Consider the following 13,433-nt stretch of genomic DNA (forward strand, 5'->3'; position numbering starts at 1 on the left):
TTGAGCATAGAGATGCTGTTTGATGCTAAAGCTTAAAGCCAAATCAGAGACATGTAGGCATTTTCATACTGCGTTCGCTTCACGGGCCTCTATCGGCTATAACATACTATGTACGTTTTCGATAGAATAAGACATAAGACATAAGACTCACAAATTTGACTTGCTTCAATGTCGCAGTACGCCTACATCACACTTTCATAAAATCATGCAATATACTCTACCTTTTCTGTGGACATTGTTATGAATAAACAAATAGTGTGCGTGCGAGAGAGGAAAAGTGCTTTAGTGTTGCTTTAAATTCTAACCCCACAGACATGTACTTTTACCTTCTTTGGGAGAGGTTTTTGTGTGTTCTTTTGTGGAGGGGGCGTGGCCTCAAACCACTGCGCCATGACAACAACACTACTGGTAATAGGAAGCTAATGAGCTAATTAACCACTGAGGTCAGGTGGTAATGTTTGCTTGCACTGGTCCAAAAAAAAAAGAGAGAGAGAGAGAGAGAGAGAGAGAGAGAGAGAGAGAGAGAGAGAGAGAGAGAGAGAGAGAGAGAGAGAGAGGGGGGAAGTTCAGGCTGATTAGTGCTGAGCTGATTGATTATCTGAGACTGCTGCAGTTACTACTTTTGCCAACAACAAACTCAACACTGATTGGCTTACAGGCTTCTTGTGTGTGTTTGTCGTGCTCTGGATGCGACTGTATTTGTACAGATAAGCTTTTGTAATATGTATTTTTTAACAAAATAAAATTGATTATTATAACATATGATGCTTTTCTGTTTCTTTCTTCCCTTCTTTTTCTTCAGTTACTGTATGTGGCACAATTGAGATTGTTTTTACAGTAGAAAAGAGGCCTCTAGATACTGTATGAAATATATAATGGTATTACAGATTCACAAAATATGTCTGTGAATTGGACACATTGGTACACCTGTAAGGTACGCAAACATTACTTTTTACATTTGCCATACATTTCACCCAGATCCCTAACTTTTAATGAGTAGTGTATATCTCCATCAGAGACACAGTGTTGCACAGTGCCATATAAGCACTTGTGTCTCAGTCGATAATCTACCATTACCATGACTCTCTTCCCATCGGTACTGTAGGTAGGCCTGATAAACCTCAAGAACAACTCATGACATGACACAGGCAAGGGACATGCAGGGAGTAAGGAATTCCTTACACTTTGTTTACATGTTCAGCCCAGCATGATCAATGCTCCCTCCAATCCCCCCCCCCCCCCCCCCCCCCCCCCCCCCCCCCCTCTCTCTCTCTCTCTTACTCTCCTTAAGTGGATTGCTGCAGGGGATTAGCAAGAGAGGTGTGTGTTATGTTGAAGCAGGCGAAAGGAACAGCACAGGTTCTCTTGTCAAACTCAAACTCACTGCAGCTCATCTCAGCTTCTCATTTTTTTTACCATCACAGAGAGAAAGATAGAGAGAGAGAGAGAGAGAGAGAGATCAAATGGGGCAAACAACTAGCATTACTATGTGATTAACAGTTGGAGAAGGTGCACACCAAAAGGAGGGATGTTTTTGTTCACTGCTGACAGAGGACTAAAAGGCATCCACCTGCAAGAGGGAAAGAAGAAACAGAGGACTAAAAGGCATCCACCTGCAAGAGGGAAAGAAGAAACAAGATAGATACGAAAATGAGCTGCTGTTTGGAAAGAATGCTAGCAGAAGTATACACTCGTGGTGGCATTTCTCAGATGGCTGAGTGAGAGTGGTGTCTGATAATTAACCTCCTTCTTTAATCTTCCTGTGTATTTTCCCCCTAAACATTATCTGTTTGTCTCTACCTGGAAACACACAAACTTTGGTGAGTAGTATTGGAAGTCTGGTTGTGGTACCTCAGATTAACCATTTTAACTAGCATAGCTCTATGTTAGTTGATGCTAACAAGATGGTGGCTGTGCAACTCCTTCAATTTGGGCTTAGAGACAGATTACAGTCTGCAATGGCAGGTTGTCACCGACGGTGACTGTAGTTGGAAACTAACTTTTAAATAGACAAATAGTCATATAAAATAATCAACTGCCACTCTGTAGAATCATTAATTGTTTACTGGCTTGTGCTAATTTTCACAAGTATGTAGAGACGACTCGAGAGCAATGGCTTTAAGTGGTGTCTGGTGAGCACAATGACCAAGGCGGTTTAAAGGAGCACTTAAATCTTTAGGGAAGTTAACTTATTTGCCATCTATCATAACCTCCACCTACCCAATTTATTCTCACTCCGTGCGCTCCGGCCTCTGTGCATCTTTGTTGTTATTGTCTATTTCTTCTTGTGACTTACTGTACACAAATAGCAGCAGTCAAGAGACAGTAGTGGAATTAGAGTGGTCATGTGTGAAGTCAAGGTGAGGGGATGAAGAAGGAGGGGTAGACAGGAGAGGGTCGTCGTGCTAATTGCAAGTTAAGTTAAGTGTGTTATCAGTGGTGTTAGGAGAGAGTGTACTACGGTGGCCTGGAGGGCAAAAATAAATACAATGGTTAATCACTTACAGTATTTACTAGATTAAAAAAACAAATGTACAAGATCAAAAACAAAATGTACAAGTATTTAAACAGAAGTTTTTGAAAACAAATGTTTTGTCCTTCCAGGCCACCGTATAGGACATGTAGGCTACTCTTGGAAATAAACATGAGGGGTTATTAAACATATTTCTAGTATTCATGGGTTTCTTCAGGTGCCTTTCCACAGGTGTATGAAGTCATGCACCTGCATAGGTCTGCTAACCCCTTGACCAGAGGAGCAAGGTGCTGTAGCCGTGCAGACAGACATTTCGCTTTCGCTTTTCGTTTTCGCTCATTTTATGCTTGCATACATGTATTTCTCTGCAGAGCTTCCCCTGCAGCTTTAGTGTGTATATTTTACAAAACTCCTCAATCAATCAGTCCTTCTGCCGTGCCTTTTCATGAGACACATGACACTTCCGGGAGTAGACCATGGGTGCGTGCCCAAGGGCTCCTGAAATTGCAAGCGTGGTTTTAGCGCTACCAACCACTAGGGCGGCCGGAAAAAACTTAATGACTCATTTAATCAGATATAACAGTATGGAACGAATTGATTAACTGAAAAAAACGCTGCATAGTTTACCTTTAACAGTAAGTAATTTTCACATCGATGTTCTAACAGGAGTGTTTGGGCCATGGACCTGTTTCTGGGCAAAGTTCTGGTGAAGAACAACCGGGACCGTGACGAGCTGGACACGGAACGTGAGATCACCATGAAGCTGCAGAACCGGATCCTCATGCTGTTCTTCGGCTCGTGGGACTGCGAGCGCTGCCAGGAGTTCGTCCCGACACTCAAGGACTTCTACAAGCGCCTGATGGACGAGTTCTACGTGGAGCGGGCGTCGCAGCTCGTGCTGATCTACGTGTCGCTGGACGACTCCGAGGTCCTGCAGGACATGCTGCTGAAGAAGCTGCCCAAATGGTGCCTGTTCCTGCAGCACGACGACCCCTATAAGAGGTATAGCTGAAGAGACACATCTCTCTCTTTCTCTCTCTCTCTCTTAATGCTACAGTAGTCATTCAAGGTCATGTTGTGGATGTGTGGAATCATTTCAGTGTTTAACATAACTTAACCGTATTTTAACACAATGATCATGTTGCTGTCTGAATCCTGACATTAATTCTCTCACTCTTTTCCTTTCCCCTCACTGTCTCCTTCCATCTCCTCTCCTCTCCTCTCCTCTCTGGACTCAATTCTTCCATCTCGTCTCCACTCCTCTCCTTTCCTCTCTTTTCTCCTTTCTGGACTCAATTCTTCCATCTCCTCCCCTCTCTTCTCCTCTCCTCTCCTCTCTGGACTCAATACTCCCCACTCCACTCCACTCCTCTCCTTTCCTCTCTTTTCTCCTTTCTGGACTCAATTCTTCCATCTCCTCTCCTCTCTCCTTCCTCCTCCTCGTCCTCCTCCTCCTCCTCTCGCTCTCCTCACAGGGAGCTGGGTGTGAAGTTCGAGGTGCACGAGACTCCCACGGTGGTGGTGCTTCGTCCGAACGGTTCCATTCTGCTGCCGAACGCCGTCCCGGAGATCCGCGAGCTCGGGCCCGACTGCTTCCGCCACTGGCAAGAGGCGGCGGAGGTCATCGACCGCAACTTCGAGATGCACGTGGAGTTCGACGACAAGAAGATGCGCAGCATCACCGACCCCATCCGCAAGCTCAAGTACAAGGTGGAGAAGAAGAAGAAGCGCCGGTGGTTCCTGGGCGGATGGGGAGGCCGTGATGAAGACGAGGACGAGGAAGAGCAGAATGGGGACTTATGTAACAGTGGAGATTTCAAAGGGCCCTGGGACTAAGGACAACGTTTGTTGGGGGGGAAAGACAGAGCCAATCACTTACTTCTTTTTGTTACCAAAAGGATTTGATTTGTTAGTCTATATTTCGGTCACTTGAATTTGAGTGGCTGGCTAACTTCAAAGAACAAACACTACAGTTACAAAAGGAAGAGGATTTACAAAGTTACATGCAGTTGGTACTGGACATTTGGTACACATAGTGGACATAATGAATGTTACGTGAATTTGACAGCTCTGTCCAAATCACAGGGACCACTCAAAGCCTAATACAAGGTCTTGTAAGTAAGCCCCCATATTTGGCTGTGCATTAAAGCAACACAAAATAGTTTTTCGTACCTTAAAACAATGTTTCCAAAATCATTTCAGCGGTTCATCAACTCATAACAGGGTGAACAACACTTCTGCTTTCACTTTGCGGTCCTCTATCGGCTATAACCGCAGTATGTAACTTTACCAGGTCGGGCAGCGTTAGTTCCTTGAAATGAGACATAAGAAACTACAAATTTGACTTGCTTCGATGTCGCAATACATCATACTTTCATAAAATCATGCGATATACTCTTACTACCTTGTTTGTGAACATGGTCATTTGCTGGATAAACAAATGTACAGTATGTGCGACAGAGGAAAAGTGTTTTAGTGTTGCTTTAAATCCAACAAGATACAAATAAACTATATGGGCTATTTTATTGAGAATATCTGTGTTAACATCTCAGTTATTGCAGTATTTGTATTACAGGCCAAGATCACTGATATGTCACCTGTTAGATAAAAATAAATGTGGGGAAAACCACTGACATAGTGCTTATTTGGCCTAGATTTTGTCGGCTCCTGTGTGGGGCATCACAACATAGCCTACTAGGCTACGCTAATGCTGAATGCAGTGCTTATGTAAGGGATTATGAGTAACGCAGCATTCGGTTATCATAAGAAGAATAAGAATAACTTTGGAGGTGGCAATGCAGTGGAGAGTTTGGAAAGTGATGTTCATCAGCAGGGGTTGGTGAATGAGAGAGAGAGAGAGAGAGAGAGAGAGAGAGAGAGAGAGAGAGAAACAAACCAGCTTCTCCCAGCTGCTCCCATAGACGCCTGAAGTTCGCCTACAAAAATCCGGGAGTTAATTGAAGCTAACTCCCTATGACAAGTTGCATTGTAAGTTAGCTCTGGGGTAGCAAAGATCAAAGTGTGCCATCTTCACCTACTGAAGATCACAGTATCCACTAGACGGCAGTGAAAACTGTGTAGCGAAAAACCTCGGCATTTCCAATGTCATCATCCCCGTGAGAGTTTAACAGGTGTGCTAATTGAAAATCCCCATGTTATTTTCCCATAGAAAAAAATATCAAGATACCGGATCTCCTTATTTGGGCAAAGACGGTAGCTTTTTTGTAGGCGAACTTCAGAGGTCTATGAGAGAGAGAGAGAGAGAGAGAGAGAGAGAGAGAGAGAGAGAGAGAGAGAGAGGGAAGGAAGGAGAGAGAGAGACAAGGAGAACAAGAAGGAGTCAAAGTCAGAGTTCAGGCTGATTAGTGTTGAGCTTAATGATTATGTAAGGCTGCTAATACTGCCGTGGCCAAACCCATCATGTTTTGAGTTAGCTATACCGTTGTTTTGTTTCATTTCAGGCCAACAAGAGTCTGCCAATCTGACTGGTCATAAAATATATATGGATCAGTAGAATCAGCAGATCTTGGCTACATATGCAGAAATGTCGCCTCATGTCACTGCTGTTTTTTTTTTTTTTTTGTAATACTTTATATTTCATTTTTGTTCTACTGTGTATGTTTAAATGTTTTATTAAAAAATATGTCCATGATACTGTCATGCAGTGGTTAAATTCAGAAATGGAAAAAATAAATCTACACCTAACTCAATAATGCTAGGCTGCAAATTACTTGTATTGTCGCCTACAAGGTATAGCAAAATCCTTCCACAGGTATCTTCCAACATGGAGGAGGCTGTCATATTGCTATTTTAATTCTATAATTACACCCTCAAAGGCCCACAGTGGTCTTCTGATAAGTCCGGTGTCGGCCAGCCATAAACAATAGGTCACTTAACCTCTTTTCCTGGTCCCTCGTTGGTGAAATGCCCAGTAGCTTACTCTGCGTTCATGCAAGTGCAATAGGTTGGGACTTTATCTTTTCTGTTACTCTTAATTAAGTGGTCCTTATGAATATGGTTCGTAGGCCTAGGTCTATATTTGCCGTTTATTTTCATTAGGGCCGGCTTTATTGTGATATTGCATTGACATTATTGTTAGTATTGTAGGCTAGTCCTACCTTACCAGCTTTCTAAAACTATTGCTGTTACTTTTTTAACTATCGTAGGCTATTATTTTGTAAGTCGCTTTGGACAAAACATTCCATAACCAGCCATAACCATAAATGGTACCCCCTAGCTTTTTTTTTATTCTTATTTTTTAATTGATATTATCAAGTACAAACAAAACTCTCACAGTCACAATTTGTACAATATTAGCCAGGAGGTAGGCCTACAGTTACATCACATTAATCAAAATCAGGTAAAATGACAAAACACATTCACATAGGCCTACATACATCAAAGAAAAAAAGGGAGAAAGAAAAAAAAAGAAAACAGGAAAAGTTTTAATCACAAATGAAAAGAGCCCAGGAGGAGAGTTGTCTTAATGGGGGACCGTTAAGGATTGAAGTGTGTGTTGATGATGTACACTTTTATGTAATTTAAACACAGTGGCTTACTATTGGAAAATGTAGGCTACATTTATGAATGAAGTAGGCTACTTTGCCAGAAGAAATATCAGATTCACAATGCAAAACACATTTATTTCTTTATTACTGAATCATGGAAGCCAAACAAGACAGCTTAAAAGAAAAATCAAAGTTCCGTTTTAAACTGGTGCAAACAGGGTCGACAGGTCTGTCCAGAATCTCTCAGACCAACGACAGAACCAGGAACCCCCTAGCTTATAAGCCTGACATTACACGGAAATGACACGTTTCGAAACCGAAAGTAGCTCATGTCGACGGCTGAGGAGCCAAGGTATGTATGCGCGGCTTTTTCTTTGGCATTTTGACCAATATTAATGAATCCATAGGGCGAATATCAGGTAGGCCTAGGCTTAAGCAGTGTAGTTAGAATAACGATGCACTAGGCTACTCTAGAATCAAACATAATTGCCCAACCCAAAACGTAGGCTATGCATGCATTCGTAATTAGGCCTCTGTACATAATGTTGCGAAAACAACTAGCAGACCGAATAGATACAAGGTAGGCTACTCGACTAACAATATATTTGTGATCAGGCCTGTGGTTTTCATCCCAGTTGCATACGGCATCTGTGTCCAAACCCCGCTAAACTAGTCGTCTTACTCATGTTGATTGTGATGGGAAAAGTTAGTTCCAAAGGATTTTCGAAATACATGTTTTAGTTTAGGCTAGGCTAAGAGTTGGGCACTTCCGAGTCGTACAGTAGGTCCGTAGCCTAGTTCTACTAAGCGGATTCTGAAGTCTATCCTTAATAGGCTATCTGATTAGTGTAGTGTACATAGGCTACTAGGTTAGTTTGATTAATGCTCAGGATAAGATTGGACACTTCTCTTCTGTTGTGGTGAGAGTTGTATTCGTGGCGGACACTTTCAGGGTGCAGCCCTGAGCCCAGACTATTTTATGAGCATGAGACTCCTCCTCGTGGCCTATACCGCGAACCAAGCGTCGTAGTGAATGCCGGTAAATGGAGTAGCCTATTGCCAGGGTAAGCATTATGCTGCAGCAGGTCTATTCAGCTTCATTATCAAGTGGGCCAGTGGAACTTCGTGGGCCACCCCTGACGTTGCCAAAATTACTATTGTGGTAGAGACGAGACGTGCGTTATGGGTAGTAGGCCTGCTCTGGGCCTATCCAGCAACATTTACAAAGTTCAGCAGATATGACACTGGATGTGGTGTAGCCTACATTAGTCTGAGAGGCGTCGATAGGCTCTCAAAACAAGTTCAAGACATAGGCTACGTGCTTATAGAGCAGCTCCAGATTATTTGTCAATTGTTGATTATGTTTAAAATGCACCAGTGAAACAGTATCCTATCCTGACAAATAAGCAGAATTGTAATGCCCCAAACAAATGATGGGATAACTATCATTAACATCCAACTCCTGTCATATTTAATCTTTGTAAAACAAACCACAGTAAAACGTACTGACAAAAAATAAGCAGCATTGTAATAATGCCTTAATAAGGTGATATAGGCCTACAGTAACTATCACAGGCCCACACATTCTTAGTAAAAAGGGATGTTATAGCTGTCTTGCTCGCGCAAAAGTGACTTAACAGTAAACTCCTTCATTACCGAAATGCATTCATTGAACATTAAACACTTCTGTTTACTTGATGTTGACAGCAATTTAAACAATAGGCCTACCTTTCAGTCCACTCTGACTGGAACTGTCAGTTTTCAGCATCAATTTTGTGTTTCATAGACATTAACATATAGGCTTTAACATTGGGATTACTGGTGCCAATGCAGAAATTCCTGTGGGTCAGTCGGTTAATTGCCACTCCGAGTACCATACACTAAAACTTTTTAATGATGCTTTATTCTATTTTCAGATTTAATTTATGAACGCACCCTGACAGCCAGTGGCAGGCGCAAGCCATGCAACATTGCTTTTGCGGCCAATTACTGCTGTTTTATTTTATTGATAATAGCATTGCCATGAGAGAATGCTATTAGCATTATAGGTTTGCTGAAAATATTGAGTGTTTTAAGGGGCAACTGATGACCAATTTATTTAGATTAGCTTCTAGGAAACGCCTGTGTACAATATCCCTGTTTCATTTGTTTTGTTAAGTTTCATTTTGAACCATTCATTTTGATAGGTTGTAAAATATTTCAAATTTGCCAAGCTTAAAGTGTATGTAAGCTAAAACAAACAAAAGTACAACTCAGAGTGAATAGAGGCAAAGATCAAACACAGCATATATTGCCAATATTGCATACATTAATTGAACGATTCATTCATTCATCCATGTACCTTTATTGACCCGCAGAAAGACACCTTGGGGCCTTGTCTCTCTTAGTTGTCCTGGGAGCATCAACCCCCCCCTCCCCCCAAAAAAGAAACCAACTGAGACAGCAGCTTTCGGAGAACGGTCACAGACACTGAAGCCACCCCAGACTCCAGCCGTCCAGTACTACTAATAATTGGGACCCAAAATGACCGGGACCTTGAAGGAAGTGATGAGGAACACCCTGGACAACCTCACAGGGGCCGACTTTAAGAGGTTTAAACACTACCTACGAGACCAGGGTCGATTCCCATGGGGGAAGCTGGAGAAGGCCGACACAGATGATGCTGTGGACATGATGGTGCAGATGCATAACATGCAGGCTGGGGGCACCATGTTGACCGTCTTGCAGAAGATGAACCACAACCAACTGGCCATGGACTTGGAGAAGGATCTGACAAAATGTAAGTGTGTAGCTGGCCGTCTATAATGACATGATTGTTTTGGTATATTTGGGAAGAGTTACGTGCATTCATTGTTTCTTTCTCTCTCTCTCTCTCTCATTTCTTTTTCTCCCTTTCACTTTCTCTGTGACTCATTCATTTCATTTATTGTTTTCTTCCACACCCCTCTTTTTCCTGTTATTATCACTTTCTCTCTTTTTCCCTCTTTCCCTTCCATCATCTTTTATTCCTTCATTCTCCATCTCTCTATTCCTACCCCTCACTAAGTGGGGGGTCAGTCATCTAACCCTTGGCAGCCCGGAGGTGGTGGTGCGGTCAACGTGAACGTATCAGCTCACTCTGGAGGGATGGTGAACGCCCCGACCTTGAGCGGCTGCACCGTCAACGGTCCTCTTACCTTCAGCTATGGAGGAGTGCCCAACACACTGCAAGGAGCAGGTAAGGACCCACTGCCAGCCATTTTACATTTGACTTCCATAGCATGTGCAAAAATGAACAGCAACTTAGGTGTGATTATGATACTAGTGAGTAGGTCAGCCTTGATGACAGACAAAGTAAAGTAAGTAATAATTATATAAGGGATAATGTATAGAACGCCAGTCATTATCGGAAAATAATTCCCGACAGGATGAACTGAACCCCGACGCGCAGGGGTTCCGATAATGACCGGCGTTTTATACATTATCGCGCTTATTATACGGCTACTTGCCAAAACGAGAAAATAAGCTTATCTCAATGTGTCTTTAGCAATGACTTGGCTACCGTTTCGTGGCTTCCGCAAAAACTAGCGGAGTGAACCCGTTGCCATTGGCAGCGGTCATTATACCTTCGGAGCGGTGATTAGGCAAAAATAACTGACCGGTAGAACGTTGGAGAGGCCCATTCAAAGTGAATGGGAGCTCCCTAAACATTCTAGAGAGCCGTATAATAAGTCAGAATATCAAGTCTTTACATCTTTACCATTATACTAGTTTGTTACATACAGGATCAATGACAAAGGGAGAAGATCAAGGGGAAGTAAACACAGGCAATGTGAGGGGGATGTAAACTGCCACATTAGATTGGATGTAAACTGCTACTTCAGGCTAATCTCATGTATATTTTTTCATTCTTTTTCCACATCTCTGCTATGACGTCTTCACAGTCCCTAACTACGGAGGCTCGTTTGGCATCAAAAAAGGAGGTATGTTTTCGTCCATTCCCTCTCCTTCTGTGATTATTTACAGAGTAACTAATTTTTACACTGATATCATTATTGTGGAGAGCATGATATTGTAGGTGCGGTCAGGATTGTGAACACTTTTATCAAATACAGTGTATTGTTCTTCAGTATCCTCTAGCTAGCCATTATTTCAGCTCAATAGTGGTGAATGGCTACTTATTGCTGGTGATCGTACACCCAGCAAATTAGCAACGGACATCATAGCTTTGGGTGATCAACGGTACCAGCCAGTTTACACTATGGTTCAATAGCACTGAAGGAATAGTATATATTATTTGACTGTGGCTATGTTGCTTGAATATCACTAACTTTGACAAAGTATGGACTATATCCTTGAATTAATTACCATACGTTCTAAATATTACATTATGTGATATCATTTCATGTAATATATTTAATTTATATTTCATATCATATGTTTTTTCAATCAGGCCCAGAGTTTTTCAACAAACACAAGTGGGATCTGGAGACTCGTCTCGGTGTCCTTCCGCCTCTTCTGATCGAGCTGGAGCGCTACGGCGTCCTCTCTCGTCTGGAGAGGGAACAGGTTCAGTGCAAGCCGACCAGCCAAGAGCAGAACCATATCCTCATAAGCATGGTGGAGAGGAAAGGAGCCATGGCCCAAGAGAAATTCTACCAGGCTCTCCAGGCTCATGAAGCATATCTGGTGCAGGATCTTCAGTATTCAGCATAGTATAGATCTTCTGCTATGCTTTAAAAAAAAAAAAAAAAAAAAAAAAAAAAAAAACATAGAGACAATTAAGTTTGAAACCGGATTGTTTGGCTTGTTCCCAGGAGAAACAATTCTGGTTCTACACAGGTCTCGTAAATGCAGGCTCTGCCGGTAATTAACAATGTGTTAATTAAAATGTTCTTCCTTAAAATAGGAGATAATAAGTATTTGACCCCTACAGTATGTTAAATTCCCATAGACGCAGGAAGAAAGTGGTGTCCTTAAAGGTTGGATTTTTACTCATTTTTAAGATCAATTTCCTAAAGATGATTTTATATTCCTGTTTTTTAGCCAACTTTAGCATGGGTTCAAATACTTATTCTCCCCACTGTATTTCACATTGCTTCAAATTGACCAAATAGCCGCTTGTACACTGTCGCTTTCCTTCCAATTCGGCTCTACAGTAGTTCAGATCCAGACCAGTTGAGAGACTCATCTGGGCCAGAGCACCAACAGATGTGTTCCAGTGTTCCATGAGTAATCCTGTGTGAACAAGCCAAAACACTTTGGCATCTGATGGATTTTTTTACATTTCCCTATAGCCTTAAAACATGGATTGCATGTCTCATGAATATTTTAATTATTTGGGCCAAACTTTTACTATGTTTTGGAGATTTTAAAAGATTTTGCTGAAATTTAAGCTGTGATTTTTAAGCCAAAATATTTTTTCCTGAATATTGGAGGTGGGCGATATATATTTTTCTACCATAATATCGTGATTGTTTTTTAACGATGTGCAAATTCATATTGACATTATCTAGCATTTAATTTACTTAGGAGGAAAAAACGTCAAAATCACGCATTAAAACCCCACACATCCACTAAATCAGGAGAAGCATGCAGCGTAAGAGGGAGAAGCCCCTGTGTGCCCACCCCTACTTTGTGTAGTTATAATGTTGAAGCCAGGGATTTACTAGGTTTGTTGCGATTGTCACATCCAAAAGTGATCTGGAATTGCAATCCTTGCATTTGTGGGAAATCAAAACATTGCATAATCCATGAGGGACAGATTCATGTTTAGTGAGAGGTGTGCTATGTGGTTTTGTGTCTAGTATCTTGTATCTTTTTCATTTCATTTTTACTTTTTCCAATTTTGTTTTGTCAGTCTTCTCCAAGATTGACAAACTATACTTCACTGTATAGTTTAGTGTATTCATTTTTCTAACAACAGTTAGCAACTTCATTCAAGCTAAATCTTAGCTTGACAGAGATGGACATCAGTGCTCAGGATGCTATGCTCTTAGCTTCACTGAGATGGACATCAGTGCTCAGGATGCATCTGTACTGGATTTTATTGTTCTTCACTCTCCGTTGATGACATGGCAACAGCAATGACGTCTGTCAGTATCTCCTACAACTAGGTTTGCCTTTCCTTTTCATGAACATTCCATTAACTGTGTGTTACACTGTTGCATACTCTTTTACACTGCCTTTTACAACATTGTAATTAAAATAGGCATTTAAATTAAATTAAAACAAATGCAACCAGAGTGTCCAGAGAGTCAATTTTTGTTGATCATTATTGTTCTCATTTTAATGTGTTGTGAAAATGTATCTGTCATTAATTTATCATGATGATTATTATTATTATTATTATTATTATTATTATTATTAGGCCTATTATTATGCCGTATGGTTTTTATGTTAGGCCATCATATCCTTTCCAACATTTGGAACCAGATTGGGATTCGGTTGACCATGTTGGATGGCAGAAATAT

General features: G+C 41.5%; 2 protein-coding genes across 2 annotated transcripts; both read left to right on the plus strand.

Annotated features, from left to right (window-relative positions):
* The first annotated feature begins 3,152 nt into the window (after positions 1 to 3,152).
* LOC134077360 (nucleoredoxin-like protein 1) lies at positions 3,153 to 4,309 on the plus strand. Its single transcript, XM_062532925.1, has 2 exons — positions 3,153 to 3,475; positions 3,949 to 4,309. Exons 1-2 carry the CDS (start codon positions 3,153 to 3,155, stop codon positions 4,307 to 4,309), a joined length of 684 nt encoding a protein of 227 aa, XP_062388909.1.
* Positions 4,310 to 7,291: 2,982 nt separating this feature from the next.
* On the plus strand, positions 7,292 to 13,203 carry LOC134085215 (uncharacterized). Its single transcript, XM_062539933.1, has 5 exons — positions 7,292 to 7,333; positions 9,339 to 9,760; positions 10,028 to 10,198; positions 10,905 to 10,943; positions 11,414 to 13,203. Exons 2-5 carry the CDS (start codon positions 9,505 to 9,507, stop codon positions 11,674 to 11,676), a joined length of 729 nt encoding a protein of 242 aa, XP_062395917.1. The 5' UTR covers positions 7,292 to 7,333; positions 9,339 to 9,504; the 3' UTR covers positions 11,677 to 13,203.
* Positions 13,204 to 13,433: the final 230 nt, after the last annotated feature.

The sequence above is a fragment of the Sardina pilchardus genome, chromosome 1 (assembly GCF_963854185.1).
Source record: "Sardina pilchardus chromosome 1, fSarPil1.1, whole genome shotgun sequence".
Lineage (NCBI taxonomy): Eukaryota > Metazoa > Chordata > Actinopteri > Clupeiformes > Clupeidae > Sardina > Sardina pilchardus.

Bases quoted from the DNA above. Each gene is read 5' to 3' on its own strand.
- LOC134077360 (XM_062532925.1), top strand. From the start codon at position 3,153: ATGGACCTGTTTCTGGGCAAAGTTCTGGTGAAGAACAACCGGGACCGT. The intron at 3,476-3,948 runs GTATAGCTGAAG...CTCTCCTCACAG, and splicing joins CACGACGACCCCTATAAGAG to GGAGCTGGGTGTGAAGTTCG.
- LOC134085215 (XM_062539933.1), top strand. From the start codon at position 9,505: ATGACCGGGACCTTGAAGGAAGTGATGAGGAACACCCTGGACAACCTC. The intron at 9,761-10,027 runs GTAAGTGTGTAG...CCCCTCACTAAG, and splicing joins GGAGAAGGATCTGACAAAAT to TGGGGGGTCAGTCATCTAAC. The intron at 10,199-10,904 runs GTAAGGACCCAC...ACGTCTTCACAG, and splicing joins CAACACACTGCAAGGAGCAG to TCCCTAACTACGGAGGCTCG.